Here is a 27930-nt window from a genome sequence, read left to right as displayed (position 1 = left end):
GTGCGCGGGCTTTCTCTAGCTGCGGCGAGCGGGGCCTACTCTTCCTTGCAGTGCGCAGGCTTCTCACTGCGGAGGCTTCTCTTGTTGCGTAGCACGGGCTCTAGGCACTCAGGCTTCGGTAGTTGTGGCTCGCGGGCTCTACAGCTCAGGCTCAGTAGTTGTGGCGCACGGACTTAGTTGCTCCGCGGCATGTGGGATCTTCCAGACCAGGGCTCGAACCTGTGTCCTCTGCGTTGGTAGGCGGATCCTTAACCACTGCACCAATAGGGAAGCCCTCAGTCATTTTTAAATGTGCTTATTTCTGCTCTGTGTCACTGACAAAGGACTTGAGAGAGATATATTGATATTCACAATCTCTCCTCTAGAAGTATAATCCAGACACTACCTCATCATATAGCTCTATTTCTTGTAAAGAATTACTTTATCCAAATAATTGACAGTAATAGTTTTAATTTTATGAATAAAAAATAAACAGTCCTAACAAGATTAGTAACTGCCTTGCATTCACAAGAGAATCATAAAGCTATTTTTCAATAAACAACTTGATAGTTACATAATCTTGTTCAAAATCAAGACGGCTCTTATTTGTAAATTGATAGCAAAACATCTAGAGGTATGCTGGTACACTGGCTCCTTGGAAAGGAAAACAAGGCTCTGACTTGTAGCATTTGCTAATATCTGTGGTGACAACTAATAGACGATTTTGTTGAAGCTGGAATATTTATATACGAATCTCTAAACCGGCACACATACACACACCATTCTATACAAATGTGCATGCTTTGATTCTTCCTCTTACTACTCAAAGGAGCCTCAGAAGAACAGTTTTTGTCCTGGGGCACGATATGGACGGGACAGCTTCTTTATAAGAGCAACACAACTGAAAACAGATAACATGGATAACGCTGATCCTCTCCTTCAGGGGAGACTGAGTTTGAAACATCACCGTTTTTTGACTGAAGTGGAGAATCCGACAGCTATAGTGTTTCCGCTAGAAGGATTTTGACCACAGTGAACTCCACTGAGCAAAAATACATTAGAAATACAAAGCTCTTCCAAAACATTACCCATGGCAACCATAGTTATCCTCATACCATGGTGACCTCCAGACTGAGTGGTCTACAGACCAACAGTCCAAGATGGAAATAGAATCCAGTCCTTTTTGTACTTCTTCCTATGAGGTCATAACGATTATGTTGCTTTCCTTAGCAGTAATTCAATCTGGGAAAATTTTAATCTCCGTGCAATATCCAGGGAACTCTCACCATGCTGAGGAGAAAAAGAAATCATAGCTATTTATCTCCGAGAAAGTCAAATGTCAATGCAATGACCATGTCATCCTATTAATGCTAGAACCGAATGACAGACAGTGTTGACTGTCATTCGGTTCTAGCATTAATAGGATAACTTGATTCCTTAATGAGGACAATTAATTTGCTCTTAACAACTTCAGAGGCAATTAATTTATGTCAACACAAAGCCAAAGTTAGAAGGTTATGATGATAGAACCTCCGACCATGGTCCACAGATCCTTACCTTATTCTTTATCATGGGGTCTGCATGGGCTTCAAGGAGCAGAGGAATGAGAGTCTGGTTTTTCATTTTGCAGGCATAATGTAGCGCAGTGCAGCCATACTGAAACACCAAGAATCAACGTCAATCGGAATCCTTACACGCTGCAGCATATGGCTTCTTTAGCAAGCACTTTTCATATTTTGTAATGTACAACTAAGCCAAACAAACAGTCTGCAAACCATCTTTGTGGAACTATTTCACGCAAGTAAACTTTTGGGAGAAGAAAATGATTGCAAAGGTTTGGGGCAAAAGGTGAAGACAAAACCTTATAAACAGGAAGAATTTAGCCTATGGTACTCCTGTTATCACTGTTCTTACTGTCGTTTGGATTTCTCTTTGACCTTTGTCCTTATCTTTCCTTAGTTTGCGGATGGGGGCCTTCTCACCAGTGGGTTGGGATCTTGGCTGCAGCAGCAGCTGTTAGGATTCACTGAGCACTTACTATGTGCCAGGCACTCTGCCCAATGCTTCACATAATGATCCCTATAAGATTGCCAACAAACACATGAAAGGATGCTCAACATCATTAATCATTAGAGAAATGAAAATCAAAACTACAGTGAGATATCATCTCACACCGGTCAGAATGGCCATCATTAAAAAATCTACAAACAATAAATGCTGGAGAGGGTGTGGAGAAAAGGGAACCCTCTTGCACTGTTTGTGGGAATATAAATTGATACAGCCACTATGGAGAACAGTATAGAGGTTCCTTAAAAAACTAAAAATAGAACTACCATACGACCCAGCAATCCCATTACTGGGCATATACCCTGAGAAAACCATAATTCAAAAAGAGTCATGTACCAAAATGTTCATTGCAGCTCTATTTACAATAGCCAGGACATGGAAGCCACCTAAGTGTCCATCAACAGATGAATGGATAAAGAAGATGTGGCACATATATACAATGGAATATTACTCAGCCATAAAAAGAAACGAAATTGAGTTATTTGTAGTGAGGTGGATGGACCTAGAGTCTGTCATACAGAGTGAAGTAAGTCAGAAAGAGAAAAACAAATACCATATGATCCCTACAAGTAAGGACTAGTGATGTTCCCATTTTACAGATGAGGAAACCGAGAGTCAAGTAAGTTTAAAACTTGCCAAAACTCACTTAGGTAAAAAGTGGCAAGCCTAGGTTTACACATAGGCATTCTGACTCGAGCGTAACTACTGATGGTGGAATTTTGTAATCAGAGCCTGTATTTTTCTTAACTCCCCACCTGTGGTGGAGCAGTTCTTTTAAAAATATTCTATATTCAATAAAAATGTTATTCCCATGAGTTCAGTGGCAGAATATAAACAATATCAAGGTTGCCTGACGCAGTAAAAAGGAAGGAAGGAAGGAGGGGAAGGGAGCAGAAACTAAACGTACAAGTGTTTCGGAAAATAAAGCGAGCAACTTTATAGATGACAAGTACACTACCCACAAATACCATTTGCAATGTTATTTCAAAGTGACTAAAAATATAAACTTACACAATCTATAGCATTAACTTCTGCACCAGCGTTAAGTAGCATTCGTACAAGAGACTCATTCTGCTTTGTCTTTGATACCTATGACAAACAGCAAGCACGAGAACAAGAGAGGTTTATTTACAAACATTGTCTCCCTCTTACGTCTGGAGTATTCCAGTCAATAGGCTTCATTTTAATCCCAACACCCCTATGCGTCTATGCATCTTTCTTAAACTCTCCCCCACCTCCTCACTGCCCATTAATATCAATTAGGTAAAGCCATGGTTGCCAGAGTGTGGTCCTGGAGTAACAGCATCTGCACCTTGGGACCTAAAAATGCAAAATCTGGGGCCCTACCCCACACCTGCCAAATCCTACTGAGGATGGAGTCCAGTGGCCCGTCTTTCCCTTCCTTGCTCAAAACCCTTCTATAGAATCCCATTGCTCCGGGGGCAAAAGCAAAGTCTTCAGCCTGTGACAAGGTGCCATATATTTTGCCCTCCACTTATGGCCCCAACCATCTCATCCACACCCCCGGCTCACCTTGCTCTAGGCACATTGGCCTTGGTTAGTCTTTCATTCCCACCAGGCTCCCCCGTGCCATAGAAGAGCTGCCCTGAATGTTTCTTCTGCCTAGAAGGCTCCTCTCTCCTCTTTGCCTGGTAAGTTCATCTTTAATATCTCAGCCCAGGCCCCTCTCCCTCCAGGAGGCTGTCCCTGACCTAACTGTCCAGGCGACATCTCTCTCCTCTGGGCTCTCCTAACACTGACCATCTCTCTCTACCAACTACCTCATAGGAACTTCACATGTGTTCTGTCACTATTGGATCAATGACTTATTCTTCACAATCCTCTAACTCTCACGAGGACAAGGACTACACCTGTTTAGTTCATCATTGTATTCCTAACACCCAGCACAGTGTCTGACACATAAAAGTCTATAATAAGTATGTGTTGAATGATTGAACACATGAATGAAATTAACTAGGCTCCTCAGAAATCCACTTTTCCTGCCTCGTTCCCTGAGATTCTGACCACAGGACACTTTGAGCATCCCCCCACCATCCTATTCCGTTAGGGATCGTGGCTTTCTCTGCTCAGGTGGGCATGTCCTGGAGTTCAGTCCCTTTACCACTTAGGAAGCGCCACCCAGCTGTCTTCTCTTTGGGCTTCCCTCCTACGTCAATGTCTAAATTGCCTTTCTCCTCTTATCTTCCTCTAATATAACACAGTCTTTTCTGATCCTTTCCCCTATCATTTCCTCTCATGTCATTTATTCCTTAGGCATCACAAATTTACAATTTCAGGCCCCATGAATTAAGATAAAACACGTGCAATCAGAGCTGAGTTATTCATAATAATTCGTATATTTGCCCAGGGCTCCAGCTTTAAACATTTTACTGTCTTAGAGAGCAAGGTTGTGTGTCAACAAATTCTGAATGAGCCTTGCCAATCATAGTTGTGATTTTTTTCTTCATAATCTCCAAAAGCATTTGAAAATGAATGGCAGGTTTACTCCACCCCAAAACTACAAATATTCAAATGCTGTGTACTAAATACACAATTTTTCAAGAACTTTTCAAGGGTATAAACAGAGTATGTGTTTATCAGTGAATTAGAGTTTCCTCTCTCTCATAAATCCAAGCATCAAAATCAATGTTATCATATTTAATTATAGTTCTTCAAAATGTATAACATTTAATTACCCAAGGAGATAATAACATTACCTACTGGCAGATTTTGTTCTGGAGTTTATGTTAACAAGAATAACTAACACCCATAGTCTATTAGCAAGAAGAGAAGGGAGTTGGTCATTTAACTGGAATAAATTACGTATCTGTTGAGTTATCTCTCAACGGCAGAACTGGCCACAAGAGGAACCAGATGGAAAAAAAGTGAATGAGTCAGTGCAAACCTGTCGCTCTATTTGGAAAAAAAAACAAAACACCTCAAGCTTCATCTTCTACTCATAATATGACTGCATTCCTCTACAAACTACATCTTCCTTTATGTAAGCAGCTTACTGCATGCCAATGTTTCCTTCAAACATGAATAAATCTACCAAGGTGAGAGGTGGGCTTCAAATTCTCTGTAAAGATCTCCTGTGTTTGTCAGCTTCTGGTGCAAGTCTCCTGGGATCTGTTTTTTAACTCACACCAGGATGGGTCCTTAAAAATCAGAAACTCAAAAAGATATGTACAAAAATCTAAACTCTTCTTACAAAAAAAAAAGGAGAAAAGAAATAGTAGGGGGGCTTCCCTGGTGGCACAGTGGTTAAGAATCCGCCTGCCAATGCAGGGGACATGGGTTGGAGCCCTGGTCCAGGAAGATCCCACATGCCGCGGAACAACTAAGCCCGTGCGCTACTGAGCCTGCGCTCTAGAGCCCGCGCTCTAGAGCCCGCAAGCCACAATTACTGAAGCCCGAGCGCCTAGAACCTGTGCTCCGCAACAAGAGAAGCCACTGCAGTGAGAAGCCCGCGCACCTCAACGAAGAGAAGACCCCGCTCAGCGCAACTAGAGAAAGCCTGCGCACAGCAAAGAAGACCAATGCAGCCATAAATAAATAAATAAATAAATAAATAAATAAATAAATAAATAAATAAATAAATATTTAAAAAAGAAAAGAAATAGTAGGGAGGGGATTTTTTTTAATATTCAGGATTTTTGCTTTTCCTTCAGAAGATTCTTAAACAAATTTAGTTTATTTTTCCTAATAAACATTGCACAGATTATTTTACCATTGACTGATTTCCCTGGCTACCTTTCTTCTTGCTTTACTTCAGTCATAACATTGCATGTATGTTAGAGGTGCCATTTGTAGAATACAAACCAAGAGCTTACTTTGTTACTATTTATTTACATCTCACCAACTTGGCAAAATTTAATGACTCATGCTGTCGATCTCTTACTCATTTATACTCATTTATCTTTTGCTCTCACGAGTGTTGTACTCACCATGAGGAAATAGCCAATAAGCAGGACAGGCATTAAGAGGATAATGAGTAGATAATCAAAGAAGGTAAATCTTTTCTTCACAGCATAATGCAAGCAGGTTCTCTGTTTCTAAAAAATTAAGAAAAGGACTATTTATTAATAAAATATTGTTTTAAACTGCATATTTTTAGATTACCCTATCAAAAAATTTAGTCTGCGCTTTTTATTTTTGTGGTATTCATGGCATCTCTTTCTGTGGAATAAATCTAATTAATAAACCCAGAATTCCATTGACCAGAATATTGAACACAGTACAGTCTGAAGAAAAAGTTGGGCCATAGAAAGACAAGTGAAATGTACATTTTACGAATCATCAAAAGATTCTCACATTCACTTTGGTTTGGGGGAAAAAATACATTGAGATATAAACATAGGACAATTTAGTATGAAAAGCTATAGTTACTCCTTAATCATCTATGGTACACAATTATTCATTTTGTGGTTTGTTTACAGGAAAATTTTAACCACATGGCAATTTTTCCATGTTCCTACATGAACACAAGCAGTGCTGGACAAATGGAAATAACTCAATTTAATTCTTCAAATACATGAATAATTATCAGGTGACAGATTTAAGCTTCTAGGAATTGCGGGGGATATAAAACCTCAGGGCCTCATAATCAAGCAAAGGTAGACCGAAACACACACAAATAAGTGTAATGCAAAACAAGCTATGGTGACTGGAATTCCAACCAAATCAATGAGAAGAGAGGAAAGTCAGGAAGAAAAGAGAGGTTCATTTCTACTCTTCTTAAATAAGAGTATTTTTGTTTTTCTAATATCAAGGCATCTGTGTTCTCTGTAAAAATTTTATAAACTAGACAATAGTATAAGGATAGAATTTAAAATCACCCATTATCAAACAGCCCAGAGTTAACTGTTGATATTTTGCTGTATCTTCCTCCAGTCTTTAAAATGCATATATGTGGAATTTTTCAGTGTAGGATCATACTGCACATGCAAAATTATATCTGCTTTTTTTTCAGTTAACATGTAGAATATGTGCATTTTCCTATGCCATTTAATATTTTTAAACACGTAACTGTTATGGCTGCACTGTTTACCGTTCTATGGAGCTGTTCGAATTTATTTAGCCAAACCCTACCTGTTGAACATTTCAAGTAATTTTAACTTTTCATTTTCACAAATAACATTGCTTGAATCCTCATGTATAAAGCTTTATCAACATTTCTAAATTTGTCCTTAGCGTAAGTTTCAAAAAACAGAATTCCTGGCATAAAAGGCATTGATGCTTCTCACACCGTACTGCTAAATTGTGCTCTGGTAAAATTATAATGATTTACACTTCCTTCCTGATCAGCATTTGATTTTCTGTCTTAATCCTGGTCAATCTGGCACACCAAAACGAACAAACAAACAACACAACAAAAAGATATCTTTATGTTTTAATTTAATTTGCTTTCCATAAAATCCATCACTCCGTTAGGCATGTATGTACATCTGTACCAACACCAGAGCTTTTTGTTCGCTTGCTTTTAAGGCCTCTGTTCAGTACTTCTGAAGATAACTCAAATATAGATTTAAGAAACGGGAAAGCACCAATTCAGATTATTAATGTACAAGGATTAGTATTGGGGAAAATGGAAAGGATTAAACCTTTAAAAACCATTAAAAATATTTTTAAAATGGACAGTTGCAAACCAAACACTTCTCATAAAATCTCTGCTAAGATATCCACTGAAGTCCTTCCCAGGATTTCCATAAGCAGCCTGGCTCACGTTCTCTGCAAAACAGAGATAAGCATGCCTCCTCAGCCCCATCCCTGTGTTGACAAACATCTCCCTCCCTCAGCTTCCTAACCAGCAAGTCTCCTGAGAGGGCACCAACCCAGAGACATCTGTCTTGGCCACCCCATCTCACCACAAGGCCACACACCTGGTTCCTCAGCTAGGTGCTGGGGCAATCATGTCACACTCCACTAAGCAGCCTATCTGTTAGATTAACGCAGCCGTGACTTGCTTTTAACCCAACCCACAAAAAATAGGAAGCACAAACAAGAAAGTCCAGTAGTGGACTTCCCTGGTGGCACAGTGGTTAAGAATCCGCCTGCCAATGCAGGGGACACGGGTTCGAGCCCTGGTCCGGGAAGATCCCACATGCCACAGAGCAACTAAACCCGTGTGCCACAACTACTGAGCCTGCGCTCTAGAGCCCGTGAGCCACAACTACTGAGCCCAGGTACCACAACTAGTGAAGCCCGCAGGCCTAGGGCCCATGCTCCGCAACAAGAGAAGCCACCGCAGTGAGAGGCCTCTGCACCACAACGAAGAGTAGCCCCTGCTGGTGGCAACTAGAGAAAGCCCATGGACAGCAACGAAGACCCAATGCAGCCAAAAAATAAATAAATAAATAAATAAATAAATAAATAAATAAAATTTAAAAAATAAAAAAATTAAAAGAAAGTCCAGTAGTGAACCATTTTCTGATAATATATTATTACTCCCAATGAGCTAGACTTTAAACTGACTTGGAAGGGAGAAGTGGGGCCCTACAGGCTATTTTCCTTCATTGAATGTACTTGAGTGGGTACAGGGCATTCATAATTATTACAAAGAGTGACTTTTTATATTGACTTAAGTGTATTTTAAACGTTGCCTTTACTATGATGCAGATACTGGATGTTCCCATAGGGTTGTGAAAGGATGTTCACAGCATGTCCTGCTCTTCCTTAGTTCTGAAGACTCCAAGTCAGCTAATAACACATATTTAAGTATATTCTTCATGCCTTTCTGTCTGGTTTCAAGTAGCCTCTGGTTCGTGAGCATATTTGTTCTTGGCAAATTTCTCAGTGAAATTCTTTTATTCCACAAGCATATTATAGGATCTTCTGTAGATCAGAACACTGATATAGTAGGTAAAAATCTAACTAATGAAATAGCACCACCAGGTCAATACTTGTTTCCCAGGAAATCTTTCCTTTTACTTCTGTAATAGTGAGGAAGAGGAGCAGGGAGAGAAGAAGGGCAAAGAAAAGCATGGGGAGGAGGAGGAGGAGGAAAAGAAAGGAAGAAGCTCTATCCAGAAAAATGAGTGAACCATTCCTTTTTTTTTTTTTTTTTTTAAGAAATACAAGGACATAATTAGCCATGAAACCCACAAAATATGCCTGTTCATTGACCTATGTTTTATTTTGTTTTTTAGCCTGGTAATATGGCCTCAGTGTGTGTCAGTCTCTCTAAAGTAAGGCCCAAAAAAATTGTTGGTGTTAGGAGCTACAAACAATAAGCAAATGACATCCACTACTTCCACTGGTGCGAGGAGAAAGGAACTACCATGGTCATGGCCTCACCTGGTTTTTGAGGTTCACATCAGCGTTTCTTCTCAGAAGGAAGGAAACGATTCTCAGGTGCCCTCGCCTGCAAGCGCTGATCAGGGGGGTGTCTCCATTAAAGCCATCTTGAACGTTGATACAGTTGCCGTCTTCCCTCACCCAGTGCCACACTTGACCCAAGTTATTCTGATAGGCCGCCTGGCAGATGGGCTGAGGAGAGGAAAACAAAAGCAGGTTTTGAAATATAGGAATAGTTAAACCACACCAAGAACAAAAAATCACCCGACACCTTAAAATTCCATATTTCCAAATTGTAATCTACTGCTTTGTTGATGAGATTTGGGGTCTCAGTGATGTCTAGCCATAAGTCTAGAACAAGCGTAGGGCCACCAGGGACCCCTTACTATTTCCTAAATTGCTTGGCACACAGGAATGTTCATTGAATGGACGAATGAGTGAAAAGATGGATGCAATATTGCCAACTCAGTAAGGAAATTGTGTGTTGAGTTCATGGATAAATGATGCCTGTCAGAAAAGCAGGTTTCTACTCAAGATAAAATCTGCATATCGGAGGAGTTTAGGGCACCACTAAGTAACGGGACAAAGACGCATGGCCCCCTGTACTCAAGGAAATCTGCACAGTGGGAAAGAGCTATTTTAGACAAATAATATACAAATAACGAATTATGGAATTAGCTGCAACTAGATGCTTTTTATTTTAGAAAGCATTATAAGGAATTTTGCAAAGCACGATGGGAGTTTAACAGCAAGATCTGAGCAGACATCATCTTGTCTACTTTCCCTCTCTTCTCTCCCTCTGGACTTCTCTCTTTTTTTCAATATCTCATGTTTAGTTTCTTCCATTGGGGGCTCTGCCCTTACTCTACAAAACAAAAGCCAAAAAAACAGCCACTTTTTCGCCTCTCTCTTCACCTGGCTAACTGCTAGCTCATCCTTCATGTCATAACTTATTTTCATTTTATCTGTCTTTCCTGAGTCCAGCATTCCTTCACAGCAACTGACAAAACTATACCTCTTTTCTTAATTATTTATAATTGTGTGTTGCAAGCTACTGTGAACCAGGAGGGGTTGAGGCCACAGTGAGTGAGGGAAAGCACTGAAGTTCAGGCTATAAATTCCACATGAATAGAGGCTACTTCATTCCATTCACTGCCATAGCCCCAGCATATATATAACACAGCACTGGGCACATGGTAGGCACACATTAAATAGTTTCAGATTGATTTTAATTAGACAGTATAAAAAAGCACTTAGAATACCTGGCACATGAATGATGCTCAATTTATGGAGGTTATTATAATTGCTTATTAAGTATTAATTAAATTAATTAGCGATATCTGCCAAGAGGTAAAGAAGTGATGGTCAGAGCGGTTGCAGGAGAAATCAGAAAAAGACATGGTCCAGATGCAAAGGAGGCAAAGTTTTTTTAAAAAGTTAGAAAATTAAATTAAATTACTAGACATCACGTAGTGTTTTGTTGCATGAGGTGTAAAAGCAACTGAAAAAGTTCTATGCTGTTATAAACTTTGTCTCCACTAGGGGGCACCTCAGGGTCATAAAAGCACTGACAACATAAGTCTATAATCCGAGGGGACGGAAAAAAAGTCTGTTAGATAGAATTAGCTCTATGGAAAAACCTACTTCATTTTTTAAAAAAATTTCGCATACACCAATGAAAATTTGCCACTGATGACTACTACTCACGGGCTAGCACTTGGAAACTGATGGTCTTCTACGCAGAACTTGAAAACAGGTGGCTATAGAGTTAATTTTTCTGCTAAAAAGTAAAATGTCTTCCTGGCTCACTTAGACATCACATGCAAATTGTTAATTCTTCTTTTCCTAGCATTTTAATTTACAGTATTTCAAAAGCTGGAGTTTTTCATGTAGTGATCTGGCTTTCCAGATTCTCTTTAAAAATTGAAAGATTTGACAACACTGGGCCCACATTCACACAGGACACCACACAAAGCTCCCTCTGCTTGGGCTCCTCAAAATCTTCACTGAGGGCTTCCCTGATGGTGCAGTGGTTGGGAGTCCGCCTGCCAATGCAGGGGACGCGGGTTCGAGCCCTGGTCTGGGAGGATCCCACATGCCACGGACCAACTGGGCCCGTGAGCCACAATTACTGAGCCTGCGCGTCTGGAGCCTGTGCTCCACAACAAGAGAGGCCGCGATAGTGAGAAGCCCACATACGGCGATGAAGAGTGGCCCCCGCTTGCCGCAACTAGAGAAAACCCTCGCACAGAAACGAAGACCCAACACAGCCATAAATAAATAAATAAATAAATAAATAAATAAATAAATAAAAGTTAAAAAAGAAAGTTTTTTTACCCCTCCCTCAGCTGCCTAAAGAATTTAGATAAAAGATTCTCTGACATAAATCATACCAATGTTTTCTTAGGTCAGTCTCCCAAGGCAATAGAAATAAAAACAAAAATAAACAAATGAGACCTAATCAAATTTACAAGCTTTTGCACAGCAGAGGAAACCATTATATATAAAAAAAAAGAAAGCGCCTACAGAATGGGAGAAAATATTTGCAAATGATGCAACCGACAAGGGCTTAATCTCCAAAATATACAAACAGCTCATACGACTCAACAGCAAAAAAACAAACAACCCAATTGAAAAATGGGCAGAAGACCTTAATATACATTTCTCCAAAGAAGACATACAGATGGCCAGTGGACACATGAAAAGATGCTCAACATCACTAATTACTGGGGGAGAGATAAATTGGGAGATTGGGATTGACATATACACACTACTCTATATAAAATAGATAACTAATAAGAACCTACTGTATAGCACAGGGAACTCTACTCAATACTCTGTGATGACCTATATGGGAATAGAATCTAAAAATGAGTGGATATACGTATATGTATAACTGATTCACTTCACTGTACAGCAGAAACTAGCACAACATTGTAAATCAACTATACTCCAATAAAAATTAATTTTAAAAAATCACTAATAATCAGAGAAATGCAAATCAAAACTACAATGAGGTACCACCTCACACCGGTCAGAATGGCCATCATTAAATAGTCTACAAATAGGGACTTCCCCGATGGTCCAGTGGCTAAGACTCCAAGCTCCCAGTGCAGGGGGACTGGGTTCGATCCCTGGTCAGAGAACTAGATCCTGCATGCTGCAACTAAGAGTTCGCATGCCGCAACTAAAGATCTCACATGCCGCAACTAAAAGATCCTGCATGCGGCAACGAAGATCCTGTGTGCGGCAACGAAGATCCTGTGTGCTGCAACTAAGGCCCGGCTCAGCCAAATAAATAAATAATTTTTTTTAAAAAAAAGTCTACAAATAGCAAATGCTGGAGAGGGTGTGGAGAAAAGAGAACCCTCCTACACTGTTGGTGGGAATGTAAGTTGGTGCAGCCACTATGGAGAACAGTATGGAGGTTCCTCAGAAAACTAAAAATAGAATTACCATATGATACAGCAATCCCACTCCTGGGCATATAGCTGGACAAAACTATAATTCAAAAAGATACATGCACCCCTATGTTCATAACAGCACTGTTCACAATAGCCAAAACATGGAAACAACCTAAATGTCCATCAGCAGATGTATGGATAAAGAAGGCATGATACATATATACAGTAGAATACTACTCAGCCATTAAAAAAGAACAAAATAATGCCATTTGTAGCAACATGGATGCAACTAGAGATTATCATACTAAGTGAAGTAAGTCAGAAAGAGGAAGACAAATACCATATGATATCACTTATATGTGAAATCTAAAATATGGCACAAATGAACCTGTCTACAAAACAGAAACAGACTCACAGACTGTTGGTTGAGATCAGACTGTGGTTGCCAAGGGGCGGGGGGAGGAGAGGAATGGACTGGGAATTTGGGGTTGGTAGATGCAAACTATCACATTTAGAATGAATAAACAACAAGGTCCTACTGTAGAACACAGGGAACTATATCCAATCTCCTGGAATAAACCATAATGGAAAAGAATATTAGAAATAAGAATGTGTACATGTGTAAAACTGATTCACTTTGCTGTACAGCAGAGACTGGCACAACATTGTAAATCAACTCTACTTCAATTTAAAAAAAAAGCGGGGGAGAGGGGGCCCTGTTCTGGAATAGAGCTTTCAGCAGAGATCGCTGCAAAGAGTATGGGGGAAACTCAGCAGAGCCTAAAGATCAGAGTTCACTCTGTGCCCCATTGTTTCTGCAGGCCCAGCAAACATTTATTTACCAAACATTTGCTTTTCCATCTTTTGTGAATTACCTTCCTCCCCTTCAAAGTCCCAAATCACTACCACCAACACCCTCTCTGTCTTTAGCTGAAGATGGTATTTAACGTGAGGGTTTCAGCCATTTTGGTGAGTTATTCAGTTTTCCTGGGTCTCTCCCATGTATACATGTTATCAAACTTTTGTTTGATTTTCTCCTGTTAATCTTCCTCATGTCCATTTAATTCATAGACCAGCCAGAAGAAGAGGAAGGGTACGTGCCTGGCTTTCAAAATAGCTGATAACTGTTTTCCAGGCCCTAAAATTTAAGAAGCGCCTCTGGGGAGCACAAGACATGTTCAGTTTGTTGATGATTAACTAAACTATTCTGTATGGGTTATTTAACATAACCGTGTTTTACACTGCTCCAAGTAAAATAGATATCACAGCTGGAAAAATAGTTGACATTATTTGAGTACCATGGAGGAAACTGAGCTGCTTGCTCTGTAACAGAGGTCTTGAAAAGCAAAGTTTTTTCCCCATCATCCCCACTTTCAGTATTGCTTCCCCTGAAGTGTAGCGGATCCTCCCTAATTGTCAGTCTAAAGAGAGAGACTTTGGAACTCTGCCTTGATAAGTTGCTTATTAACCGTCTCCATGCTGCAGCTCCCCCCATTTAAAACCTTCCCTAACAATTTCTGAGGATAATCTGTGGGTTTTTTGGGTTTTTTTTAAAAAAAAGCTTCCAGTCTTGGTGTCTTCCTAACTGATTTAATAGATTTTTTTTAAATTAATTTATTTATTTTTAGCTGCGTTGGGTCTTCGTTTCTGTGCCAGTGCTTTCTCTATTTGCGGCGAGCGGGGGCCACTCTTCATCGCGGTGCGCGGGCCTCTCACTATCGCGGCCTCTCTTGTTGCGGAGCACAGGCTCCAGACGCGCAGGCTCAGTAGTTGTGGTGCACGGGCCCAGTTGCTCCGCGGCACGTGGGATCCTCCCAGACCAGGGCTCGAACCCGTGTCCACTGCATTGACAGACAGATTCTCAACCACTGCGCCACCAGGGAAGCCCGAATCTGTGGTTTTTGATGCAACACGGTTCAGATATTGCACAAGAGAAACGTGTACACTAATGAAATGTCTTCCCAGAAAAGGCAAGAAGACGTTTTCTTCCTCTTCAACTTAGGAAATCTTAGGGAATAATAATGAAGGTTTTATTTTATTGGTACAATAAATCTCAAGCCTTTCCTTCTGATGACTCATTTCTTCACATACCATGATTTAAATTTCTTAGTAAATTCTTTCTTTCAGATAAAAAAGGCACAGGAATTTTTTTTTTTTTTTTGTCTTAGGTCCACTTAGCCTTTATGTAACATAAAGGACAGCCCCAGCAGTGGTTGGGTTATGAGTAGTAACAGTGAAGGGGAAATCAAGGAAGGGCACACATTTATCTATTTTCTATTCCTTCTCCAACAAGGTCTTTTTGAGAATATGATGTTGTCTTCAGGGCCAGGAAGTTAAAGAAGCTTCATTACCACACTTGAGACCTGAGAAGCTCTGAGGCCAGGGCAGGGCAAGAAAGCCTTTGCCTCCAATCATGAGGAGAAAGGACAGAGGAAAGGTGGGTTCTAGCTACTTGATCTAGCCAATCGGAGGCCCTGATATCTCCCTACTACCTCAGACCACCAAAGAGGTAAATGCAGGGCTTTGAGGAAGCAGTAGTGTCACTCTCACTGCCTCCTGGGCTCCAGGACTTTCTGCCAAACAATGGCTGCCCAAGGGTGGGGATGACCATGTTAAACTGACATTATTTAGAATTACTGGAGCACCGTGATGACAAAAAGCAAATCAACCTTTAGTCAGTATTATTAGTCTCTAAATTCGGAATAGACAATAAAACTTCTTATTGCCTGTACCTAATGAACTGCTCTCACCCATACCTTTCGTATACCACTCAGTTATTCCAATTGGCCCAACTTCCCATGCTTCAGATTCTCCATACATACACCCCTTGTCCGGAACACTCTCCCCAAGATTCCCAAGACTAGATTCGTATTCCTCAGAGTTCAGCTCGAATGTCACTACCTCATTGGAGCCTTTCAGGTTAAATCTAATTACATATGTACACCCCTCTTATATACTCTCTCTTTATCCTGTTGCTTCCTTGATTTCTCTTTTCACTACTTACAATTATTATTTTTTTAACTTGTGTATTCATTTTACATTGGTAGCGCCAAGAGGTCAAGATCTACTCTTATTTATTTATCACTATGTACCAGGAGCTAGCATGTGCCTGGAATATAGTATGTGATGAATAAATATTGTTGATTAAATAAATGGATGACTGAATGAATGAATAAATATTTACAAATGTTTAGTGCCGGTTTCTGTTCATACATTGAAGCTATCATTTCCTTTTTAAAATGTGATTTAGTACCACATTATCACTTGTAAAATACTTAAAATATACAAGGAAAGAATCAAGAAATCAGTTGGGATAGAACCTATTTGGTGCTCTTTTTTAAATATACAATGCCAGATCTTCCCTGGTGGTGCAGTGGTTAAGAATCCGCCTGCCAATGCAGGGGACTAGGGTTTGAGCCCTGGTCTGGGAAGATCCCAACTGCTGCAGAGCAACTAAGCCCACGAGCCACAACTACTGAGCCTGCGAGCCACAACTACTGAGCCTGTGAGCCACAACTACTGAAGCCTGCACGCCTAGAGCCCATGCTCCGCAACAGGAGAGGCCACCGCAATGAGAAGCCTGCACACCACAGTAAGGAGTGGCCCCCGCTCGCCGCAACTAGAGAAAGCCTGTGCACAGCAACGAAGACCCAACACAGCCAAAAATAAATAAAATAAAATAATTTTTAAAAATAAATAAATATACAATACCAAAATCTTTAAAGGGTTCAATACCCAAACTAAGTAGATAGAGATTGTGAGGGAGGCACTTTTTTCAATTGCCTTTGCCTCTCCTTTTCCCTTATCATGGAAGGACACAATGTTTCATGCTGAACCCGATCTCACCCAGCTATCCTGTTTTATATATCAAAACTGTGACCAGAAGAGGTTAAGTGATTTCCCCCAACTGCCCCGAGTTTCTGGCATAATGGGGACTAAATTCTAGGTTTCCTGGATTTCCGGTCCAATGGCCTTCCCATTCATTACATCTCTATTCCTGTTCCCCCTGAGTTCTCCTCCTCGATGGTACCAGCTCTCCCAAAAAGCCCTGCTCAGCCTAAATTGCTTTCTCTGGACACTGTGTAATTCAATATGATCTCCCTCTTCTTTAAACCATGTGCTCTTTTTCTATGGTAACATCTTCCCATCTGAAAAACAGATATATTCCTAAAGCATTAATATTAAGAGTGCGTGTATGTGTGTATGTGTGTGTGTGGGTACCACTGTTCATAGGTAACTTTAACATTAGACTTTCCCAAAGTTTAAAGGGATACATCATTATAATATAATTTTCTAGATATTCCTTTTAAGGCCTTGTTTCCCCAGCTGGCAAGGACAAGAGCCTGGAGAATGTTCTATAGATCTCCTAAGCACAAATTCTTGAGCTCTTTAAGTTCTTATACAACTTCCTTCTTTCTAATTTTTGTAATACTTTGCAGTGTGCAACACTTCTCTACAGGGTGGGAGTAAAATGTACCTCATTGGAACCTGGATTTAGTTTACCCTATTCTTCTAACAAAGAGAAAAGGACAAGAGTGTAACTTCGTGGGGAAGAGCGTTGACAGAAGAGCAGAGTGGTTAAAACCAGCTTATTTATGGAGGGTGACATGCCTATTGAGAGAACTTTAGGGAAAGAACTTAGCATGTTCATCAGGACATGAGCACAATTTCCCTGAATGTACACAGGTCTCTAGCCAGTAAGTACTTTTTAGCTGCATAACTCTAGGCCAGTTCCTGAAACTATCTTTGCCTCAGTTTTTTCACTTGTAAAATAAGGATAATCATAGTGACTCTTTTATATGGTTGGGTGAGTATTAAATGAGTTAATACACTTAAAATGTTTAGAACACAGCCAGGCACATAATAAAGGCCTAATTAAATACTTGTTATTATTGCAAATAGTATGAACAGATATGTGTGATAAGGGTTTAAATCAGTGGACCCCAGCCTTTTTGGCACCAGGGACCCATTTCATGGAAGACAATTTTTCCATGGACCAGGGGAGGGGGGGATGGTTTCGGGATGATTCAAGTACATTACGTTTATTGTGCACTTTATTTCTATTATTATTACATTGTAATATATAATGAAGTAATCATACAACTCACCATAATGCAGAGTCAGTGGGACCCCTGAACTTGTTTTCCTACAACTAGGTGGTCCCATCTGGGGGTGATGGGAGACAGTGACACCCGAAGTCTGTTGCTTATGTCCAGTCTGCTCCGTAAGATGCAGCTTAATTGTCACTTGCCACTCACAGATAGGGTTTTGATATGTCTGCAAGCAATTGATTTATTATGGTGTCTGTGCAGTCAAACCTCTCTGCTAATGATCATCTGTATTTGCAGCTGCTCCCCAGCGCTAGCTTCACCTCAGATCATCAGGCATTAGATTCTCATAAGGAGCGTGCAGCCTAGATCTCTCACATGCGCAGTTCACAGTAGGGTTCGTGCTCCTATGAGAATCTAATGCGGCCGCTGATCTGACAGGAGGCGGAGCTCAGGCAGTAATGCGAGCGATGGGGAGCGGCTGTAAATACAGATGATGCCTGCCCGCCGCTCACCTCCTGCTGTGAGGCCTGGTTCCTAACAGGAGTTGGGGATCCCTGGTTTAAATGAATCAGACCTGTTTAAAAGTCTGGCCTGCATAGCCGGGGGTGATCAATCCAAGCTTAGTTCTCTCACTGAGCTCTAAGCATATCCTCTACTGCAGAGGTTAGGACCCACTCTGGGACACCCCCTCATTCTCCCCTTCTTTCTTACAAATATATTAGAAACAACCTAAATGTCCATCGATGAACACATGGATAAAGAAGATGTGGTACATATACACAATGGAATATTATTCAGCCATAGAAGGAACAAAATTTTACCATTTACAAAAACAAAGATGGACCTTAAGGGTATTATGTTAAGTGAAGTAAGTCAGACAGAAAAAGATAAATAACATATGCTCTCACTTTTATGTGGAATCTAAACAACAACAATGAAAAACAACAAACAAACAAGCACACACACACACAAAAAAAAGCACATGAATATAGAGAATAGATTGGTGGTTGCCTGAGACAGAGCAGGAGGTCAGAGGTGTGAGAAATGGGTGAAGGGGGTCAAAAAGTACAAATTTCTAGTTATAAAATGAATAAGTCATTGGGATGTAATGTACAGCATGGTGACTGTAGTTAATAATACTGCATTGCATGTTTGAAAGCAGCTAGGAATGTGGATCTTGAAAGTTACCATCAAAACAAAAATTTGTAACTATGTGTGATGACAGATGTTAATGGATTTATTGTGGTGATCATTTTGCAATATATACAAATATTGAATCATTCCTTTGTACACCTGAAACTAATATAATGTTATGTCAATTATACCTCAATAAATATATATGTATATGCTATATATATAATAGCATAACTATTAGCAATGCAAGGCTCTAGAGGGTAGCAGAATATGAACCTCAATTTACACCTCTTAGTGTAACAGGTATTTTGAACTAAAGGCAATTGAGAAGAAGCAGATACAAAGAATGTTCTCTGCCCTCCCCCTCTTTAGCTAAAAGCAGGACATAAATATGTGAAGGTGTTGCCCCTTCTTTCTCTACCAGGAAGGACAAAATTACCTTTGTCAGCCCAGAGAAGTCACCAAAGTATTTTACAGAGTAAAATTTCTAACTAGCCCTTGTCTTCCATTAGCTCCCCTACATATTTGCCTTCCCTCAGTTTGCTGCCTTAGAAACTCAAAGTACTTTTCCTTTGTCTTGCCACTCCTCTAAAAATTTATTTTTCTTTTGTTAAGATGCTATGTGAGCCCAAGTTCTAAGTACCTCTTTGAGTTACTCAAAGTAGTATCACTTGTGGTACTGAGTTGCATGGAAACACCATTTATCCCGACACTACTTAAGACTACTGAGAAATAAAATATTGCCTGCCATATCAGTAAACAAAGGATGTCACAGTCATCAGCAATTGCAGTCACCACCAGCCACCAAAGGTGAGCCGGTGAGCCCCGAGGGAACTCAGGAAGGAAACAAAGAATACCTGCCATCTAGCAGCCATCAGACTGCAGCCACTCCAAAGGTGAGCCCTGCGGAAACTCAGGATATAAAAACACAGGATCCTGGCCCCATATAGCTGAGGTGCATATCAAAGGAGTGATTTTAGTGAGCCCAGACTCTTGCATCTTCCCATACATAGAAAAGTACTAAATTCCTTAACTTGACATATCTAGTTTTCTTTTATTAACAGTAATTTTTTCTTCCTACTACCTGCCCTTTGTTGCAAAACTCCTATCTGTCCTAGCTCACCCTCACCTCCTCGGAGCAGTTTTCTCAGGGTTATTTGAGATGCTGCCTCCCGGGCTTGACGCCCTCAGTGTGTCCGCTGAATAAAACATAACTCTCAATTTTTAGGTTATGCATATATTATTTTAGTTGACACTAGCTTTGATTCAATGTTAATTATGAGCTTTGAATAATTACTTATGAGCTTCTAGGTAAGTTAGGGTCTTTTAGGGGTGTGTGTATACGTGTGTGTGTGTGTGATTGTCGTATTTGCTTTCAAATATCATAGTAGATTCCACATTGCTTTGTCCTCAATATATCTGAAAAGTGAAAAGTTCATTCCACTTCCGGGGATATTCTCACTGATACTTATAAGTATCAATGCCTTGCCTTGACTCAACCACTTGCCAAATCCACACCCCATCAACAAACAATTACACTGCTCACACAAAGACTTCCTTAAGTAATTATTTCCAGGACCTAGACTGTACGCTACAATCTGGCTTCTCACTGCATGGTCCAGGACCAGCAGCATATTGCAGAGATGAAATGCATTATCTTATGCCCCACCCAGACCTACAGAATAATAATCTGCATTTGAACAAGATCTTTGAGTGATCTGTATGCACATTAAAATTTGAAAAGCACTAGCCGAGAGCAGCATTTTTCTCCCAGGGGTGGTAAACTGATCACCTACATCAGAATCACTGGGGAGGCTCCCCTAAAAAGCAGGTTTCTGAACCGTACCTCAAACTGAGTGAAACAGACTCTCTGGGTTGGGGGCCCTTGAAACTGCATTTTCAACAAGTTCCACTTCCTGGTGCTTAGGCAATCTAGGGCTTAAGAAAGGCCAGAGTAGCATTTTAGAACATTACATGTGTTGACATTTTCATATATGTGAGTTCTTCACCAGCCTAAAGTCACTGGGCAAGACATATCTAGAAATATAAACTAATCAAAGAAAAGTTGACTACAGAAAGACACACACACACACACACACACACACACACACACACACACACCTGGCATTAGACATAACTGCCAACACTGAGAAACTGCCTTCAGTATTAGAAGAAGCGCCCAAAGAGGTTCTGTTGAGCATCTGCAATGAAATGTAGACGGACCGGTTATTTGTGTGAGAGAGGAAAGGGAGCAAATCATGAATAATAACCTCATTACACCTCTTGGACTCTTGTTTAAACATGACTCTCTTGTACTCCTTTGAAACATTGTTAAAAATCTATTTGATTCTAGTAGGTTACTCTCAATACAGGAAAAAGCATTTCTGTATCCATCAGCTGTGAAAAGAAAAAACTCAAAATATCAAAACTACATTCTGCTTTTATCCTTCTTCTACACAGGGATAGACTTTATTAGTAATTGCTAGAGGTGAATTTCCTTTCAAATATCAAGCGGAAAGGCATTACTCTATACCCACATTTCCATAAAAGAGCCAGGCTATCTTTAGTCTGCTTAGAAAATCCAGTTGAAGACAATTTTCACTTGTCCTCTGGATGTTTGACATCAGAAAACACAACTCCATTAACTCCCTTTTCATAAATTTCATTTTACAGATCCAAATTACCCCCTCAAACATCTGGACATCATGACATGTATACTATATGGCTCTCTACTAGCTACTATCTAGCTAAAGTTTTAGGATTGCAAAATAATTTGCCTTAAAATATTAAAATATCAAAAAGACTAGCACACTGGACTTTGTTTTGACTTAATGCTCTTACAGAAAGTTAGACAGATGAAAAGGAGACATTAATAGGGATAGGAAATTCCATTTGAAAAGCATAAGCAATTTTTAACATCTTGGGAATCTTATTTCCAGAGAAGTTACATACCTCAGAGTATAGGATTCCCATGCTGGTCCTTCACAGACTTATTTCACAGCTTCTTGAATCTTCTGGAGGTATTTCCAATTAACATCAAAATCCTTCCCAGTCGAGAGAAAGGTCCCTAGAAGCCCAGGTTGGTGGCAAGTCCTTTCTTTCCACACCTGTGAGTGTTTTTCCAGCAACCTACACAGCAACACCCCTTCCAGAGAGCCCAACCCAATGAAACAAGGGCATTAGTTTACCGTGTAATGAATCACCCAAGTTGTGCATCATCTAATGTTACAAGCCCGAGGAACTGGTTTCTGAGTCATACCTACTCTGCCAGTGGTGACATGTGGAAAAAAGGAAACAAAGATGAGGCGGGAAGAAAAGTTCTCACACGGGCAGAAACGACTCAGGGCTCAAAACAGGGTACTGTGTTTAGGACATTTCCTAATTGAAATCTGGTTTTCAGTGGCTATTGAGAAAGGCTAAGTGCAAACAAACTCGCTTGTTAGAACCATATATGTCTGCATAGGACTTGACCTTCATGAAAAATAATCTTTAAAACTGATGGATTATTGCTGTCTTTATGCACACATAAGTTTATTTATTATTCCTTGATATTTTTTATTAATATAGACTAATTAAAATAATAAAGTCAATTTATGAGCTATAGTATTTTATATACATAAATGTGCTCATAATCACATTCAAGGGCATCTTTGAGTAAAGTTTGAGCAACTCAAATTAAAAAACCTAAACTTTTTGAAATATCAGTCCCATTTACATTCTAGTGAATTCAATTATACTAAAAGGTTTAAATTACACTTATAGTATTACCATATTTGATTTTCCTTTATAAGCACTTTAATTCTGAGCGTAGTGTAATACATTCCCAGCTAAACGATCTTGTAAATCTAATAAACTAATAAACTAAACTTACTCTAATATAATAAATATTAAGTCATCCTAAACATCCTAATACTGTTTCCAAATTTAGTCAATTTATAATATTCCATTTTAAAATCATGTCTAAAATCAATTACTCTATTATACATCAATTACTCTCTTATACATTTTAAATGGAAACACCAGGCCACTTGGTCAAACGTGCTAACGTGCCAAATCTCTTAAACATCGTAGATATTTTGTATACCAAATATGATACCAAATATTCACACATTTTCTCTGAACTTAACACAATCACAGCAAAGTGCTAAACTTTCCCAGAATTAATACACACCCATGAGAGAAAGCGTTCAACCATCCCAAGCAAACTGATTTGATCAGTTAAGGTTCTTTGTGGCCAAGATTTGGCGCCAGGATCCAAGGCCTAAGCCTATATATATATATATATATATATATATATATTTTTTTTTTTTTTTTTTCAGGGAAATTCTTCCTACTCCAATGATGGACACAATGGGCTATTCTTATCATTGTTATAATGAGACTTAGACACTTTACTATGGACTTAGCTTTGGGGCCTACCTCCCAGGAGTTTTAAGAATTAGCTAATTCTTCTGTTGGAGACGGAAGCCTGCAATACCCACTAAGATTGCAGCTGACTTCCTCTTTGGCTTAGTGTCATTTCTCATTCCTTTATTTCCTAAGACATTTAAGTGTCTTTCCCACTGACTTAAATCCTTCACTCTCTTATGCAAATCTTTCGTAATCCCCTTCAGCTTTCTTTGTAACCTCTTCTAACTAATTTGTAGTTTCTGCAGACTCTTTTCACCCTAACTGAACTCAAAAGTCTTCTTTAGGGAATTCCCTGTCAGTCAGTCCAGTGGTTAGGACTCTGCACTACCACTGCAGGGGACAGGGGTTCAATCCCTGGTCAGGGAACTAAAATCCCGCCTGCCACGTGGTACGGCCAAAAAAAAAAAAAAAGAGTCTTCTCTAATTTCTTATCAGGACCACAACTCCTCTATTTGGATTCTGCATCTCTCCCTTGACTGCATCTTGAAGGTGTAAGGGTTCAGGACAAGCTTCCCCAAAATGTGCCACTTTGGCATGAGGATTATTTTGAACTAAAGGCAATCAAGATCCTGTGGGTTCAAGGGAAACTATTGCCCCTCCCTTAACTACCTAGAAGAACTTAAGTTGGGGGTTTTTCCCAGAAAAACGTTATTACTGGAGGTAAATTTTATCTAAGTGGCCCAATTAATATGGCAGGGCAAATATTTAATTACTAAACATGTCCTCTTTTTATTATTATCCTGTGAATGAACTTCCTGTCCTTGGAAGCCCCAGGCCCCTGTCCCATTCCCTAGCTCAGGATGGCACACATACCTTATTTTACTTTTCTGTCGCTGAACCTCTCATGTATGTTAGGTTCCTATATGTACAAAATTAAATCTGAGTTTTTCCTGTTAATCTGTCTTTTGTCAATTTAATTCTTAGACCAACCAGAAGAACCTAGATGGGTAGAGGAAAGGTTTTTTTCCTTCCTGACAAAGGGTAGCAGAATGTGTCACCCTAAAATATGTCTTTTTAGCATAAGGATTATTTTGAATTGATTATTCTTGAAAAACTGCAGATCTCTGAAAGCAGTAGAATTTACCCTTTTGTAAGGGAGATTTACATTTATAAGGGAATTCTCCATTTGTAAAAGTGTCTCCCTCACTGTACCAGGAAGAAAAGAATGACTTCTGGAAATTTACCAATGGATAAGGCAATGACTTAAATCTGCATAACACCCTTACCCCTGTTTTCTGTGCTTTTCTTGGTCACCTCCCATAACTGCTCCTCCCCCAAAATCTTCTTTTGTCTTTAGCTGAAGGAGGTATTTAAGGTGGTGGCTTGGCCATTTCCAAGAGTTTTCCTGGGTCTCTCCCATGTGTACAAGAGGTATACATGTTATTAAACTTCTGTTTGATTTCCTCTTGTTAATCTGTCTTTATTACAGGTGGGTTCTCAGCCATAGAACCTAGAAGGGTAGAGGGAAAATTCTTTTTCCTGCCCTACAATCTGGTTCTAAAGGCACAATACACATTATAATTGTGAAAGATGAAATGTTTGAATGGACAGATGACACTAAAAACAAAGTAATAAAAAAGCAGTTGATTCATTGCAAGTGGCGAAACACTTGCACTTGTCTCTAGGCCAGTGAACATTGACCAGGGATGATTTTTTTCCCCAGGTAAGACTGCCAGATCTAGCAAATAAAAATACAGGGCACTCTCTGGAGACATTTTTGGTTGTCACAACCAGGTGTGGGCATGATACTGGCATCTAGATGATGGGTGCCAGGGATGCTGTTAAACATCCTACAGTGTACAGGGCAGCCTCTCACAGACAAGAATTATCCTGCCCAAAGTAGTGCTAAGGTAGAAAAAACCTCTTCTAGGCCAACAGGAGAACTAAAGGTGAAGAAAGAGGACTTGGATCACTTATACTGTGAGAATGGAATATAGTCATAGAGGAGGAAAGAAAACATTTCTCTTCCTACCCTTCTAGGTTCTTGCTGGGGCTCAACAAAAGACAGACCAACAAGAGAAAAGCAAAGGGAAGTTTGTTAGCATGTATATCTTACATATACATGAGAGAAACTCAGGGGATGTGTAACTCCAAGAGGTGTTTAGAATTTAGGACTAGATACCATCTTAGGCTAAAGGAAAGGTGTTTGGGGCTTCTGGAGAAGGTTGGAAGGGGAGCGGAGGCAAGTTATGGAGAGGTGGCAGGAAAAGTGAGGTAAACAAGGGTTAAGTGATAAAGTTTGTCAGGCAGATTTAAGTCAGTGCCCCCTTTATTGCTACAAGTTGTTCAGTGTCTTCTACTAATGTCAATTTCCTTTATAGATATAAATTTCCTTTACGAAAGGAAAGCTTGTACCCTGTTTTTAAATCTTGTCTTGCATCTGCTGGTTCTCAATGGCATTTAGCTCAAAAAAATAATCCATATGCCAAAGAGGTCTGAGAAACAGATAATTTTTTTAAATTGTTTAGGGTTCACTATCTGGCAAACTGAGCCTTTACAAAAAGGCTTAATTACAAAAACAGAAGAGAAAAAGTTCTAGGAAACAACTTTCACACATGAACATCTATCAAGAAATAATAGTTGAGTCAGACACTACAGGCGTAAAATTAAAGATGTCCATTTCCTATGGCTGTGTTTATAGCCAACCCCAGCTGACCAGCACCTAACTCCCTGTGAGGAAAAAGAGGCTCCTTCAAGGTGTAGCCCAAAAACTTGACCCCCCAAGAGAGGTTCAGTAGAGCATACCTAGGGATCTTAACTCACCACATTGTCTAATGGCTCCCACTGGAAGCATCTGATTAAAGGAGTGTCATGATCATAATTTCATTTATATAATAAAGCCAACACTCTGGCCATTGTGTGGAGAGTGGATTTGAGGCAGACAAGAGAGAAAACAGCAAGACCAGTTAGGAGGCTACTGCATTAGGTCAACTGAGAGATTATGGTACCAAACAAAGGCAGAAGAGCAGCAGTGGGGATGGAGAGAAAAGGAGGAACTATGAAGGACGTAGGGTGCCATGTCAGCAAACCAAAACTTACATAACTTTCGTGTCCTTGTAAATGCTCTGCTTGACCAGAAACACAGTATTTCCAGCCAGTCAGTCCTCAAACACCAAGAATCTGTTCTGATATCCTTGTTCTAAATAAGGTCAGATATGCAACCCCAGGGTAATCAATTTAAGCCAAATACATTTTCCTTATGCCCTAATTGACCTGCTAGCCTTGTGAAGAACTCTCCAACCTCCTAACCAATCATGCCCTATTTCTGTGTTGCTGCTTCTAACAAACTTTACAACTCACTCCTGCCCAAACATCCTTGGAAAGAGGACTCCACTGTTTCTGAGGCACTGTACTCCTCCAACCCATTGATTGTTTCCCCTTAAATAAGGGACATCAAACTAAACGGTTTTATTTTCGTCATTTGACAGCTACTACCTCCTGGCACCAAACACACTTGTTTATATTTTGTTCTGTGATGCTGACACTAGCTCCCTGTGGACTATATTTCTTTTCTCCCCACTGACCTCATGTTAGATTCTCCCAATAGGGACCCCTCAAGGGAGACTACAAGGCTAAGGAGGGAGAAAGAGACCCGCTCATTCCACGTTTGCTGATCCTATCAGTTTAAGCCCAGCAATAGTATTTCATCCTAGAAACAGCCATTGGGCCAACTTTTTTTTTTTTTTTTTTTAAATATTTTGGCCCCATCGCACGCTGCATGTGGAATCTCATTTCCCCGATCAGGGATCGAACCCGTACCCCCTGCGGTGGAAGCGCGGAGTCTTAACCACTGGACCGCCAGGGAAGTCCCTTGGTCCAGCTTCGTTTCACACTCCCTGAACCGGCCTAATCACCCCCGCAGAGGCCCCAGCATCAACTGTCTCCCCTCCCACTGCCAACCTGATGCAACTTCTCTGCTGAGCTCCTCCAGCATTAGCAACTGCCAGACAATGGCCCCTCTTCAAGCCTGGGTTCCAAGAATTTCAGGGTCCTTCCCCCAAGTTCCTAAATTCTGATAACCCCAACCTCTGCTCTCTGTTCCTCCAGTCCGAGAAGTGGTGGTTGCCCCCTGCAATCCTCTCTCCGTTACCTCGGGCATCTCTCTTTCCCTTTTCAACCTTCCAATACCCACTTAACTGAGTCCTTATATTAAATCTTTCTGTTGAAGTAACTAGTGTGGTTTTCCTTACTGCACCCTGGCTGATATAATATTCTAGAGATGTTTAGACACTAGAAATAGCAGGAATTCTTACTCTGATATGAGATACATGGGAAATAGCATATCAAGGATGACATGCATGTTTGCTCCTTGGGAAATCTGGTAGATTTTGATACCTTTCACTGAAATTCAAAACACTGGAAGAGGAGTCAGACTAGGGAAGGGCTGGGGAGAGATGATTTGTTCCAGTTTGCATAAGTTGTGAGTAAGGGACACAAGTGTAGCACAGGTAAGGAGAGATATCCAAAAGTAAGTTTGTTATGTGGTTTCAGAACTTTGGAGTAAGAGTTGTTCTAGAGATAAAGGTTTTGAGAATTATTAGCATATCGACCAGTAGTTTTCAATGTAAGAAATGAGAGAGTTTAGATAC

General features: G+C 40.1%; 1 protein-coding gene across 1 annotated transcript; it reads right to left on the bottom strand.

The window, feature by feature from the left end:
- Nucleotides 1-577: 577 nt before the first annotated feature.
- ANKRD22 (ankyrin repeat domain 22) lies at nucleotides 578-22035 on the bottom strand. Its single transcript, XM_059899960.1, has 6 exons — nucleotides 21884-22035; nucleotides 9343-9534; nucleotides 5994-6101; nucleotides 3058-3135; nucleotides 1537-1635; nucleotides 578-1269 (listed from the first exon to the last, which is right to left on the bottom strand). Exons 1-6 carry the CDS (start codon nucleotides 21902-21904, stop codon nucleotides 1192-1194), a joined length of 576 nt encoding a protein of 191 aa, XP_059755943.1. The 5' UTR covers nucleotides 21905-22035; the 3' UTR covers nucleotides 578-1191.
- Nucleotides 22036-27930: the final 5895 nt, after the last annotated feature.

The sequence above is a fragment of the Balaenoptera ricei genome, chromosome 16 (assembly GCF_028023285.1).
Source record: "Balaenoptera ricei isolate mBalRic1 chromosome 16, mBalRic1.hap2, whole genome shotgun sequence".
NCBI lineage: Eukaryota > Metazoa > Chordata > Mammalia > Artiodactyla > Balaenopteridae > Balaenoptera > Balaenoptera ricei.
The sequence above is the reverse complement of the archived record's forward strand: the minus strand, read 5'-3'. Positions and strand labels throughout refer to the sequence as shown.

Bases quoted from the DNA above. Each gene is read 5' to 3' on its own strand.
- ANKRD22 (XM_059899960.1), bottom strand. From the start codon at position 21,904: ATGGGAATCCTATACTCTGAG. The intron at 6,102-9,342 runs GTGAGGCCATGA...TTAATTTTTTAG, and splicing joins ATGTGAACCTCAAAAACCAG to AAACAGAGAACCTGCTTGCA. The intron at 1,636-3,057 runs GTAAGTTTATAT...TTGGTGTTTCAG, and splicing joins AAGTTAATGCTATAGATTGT to TATGGCTGCACTGCGCTACA.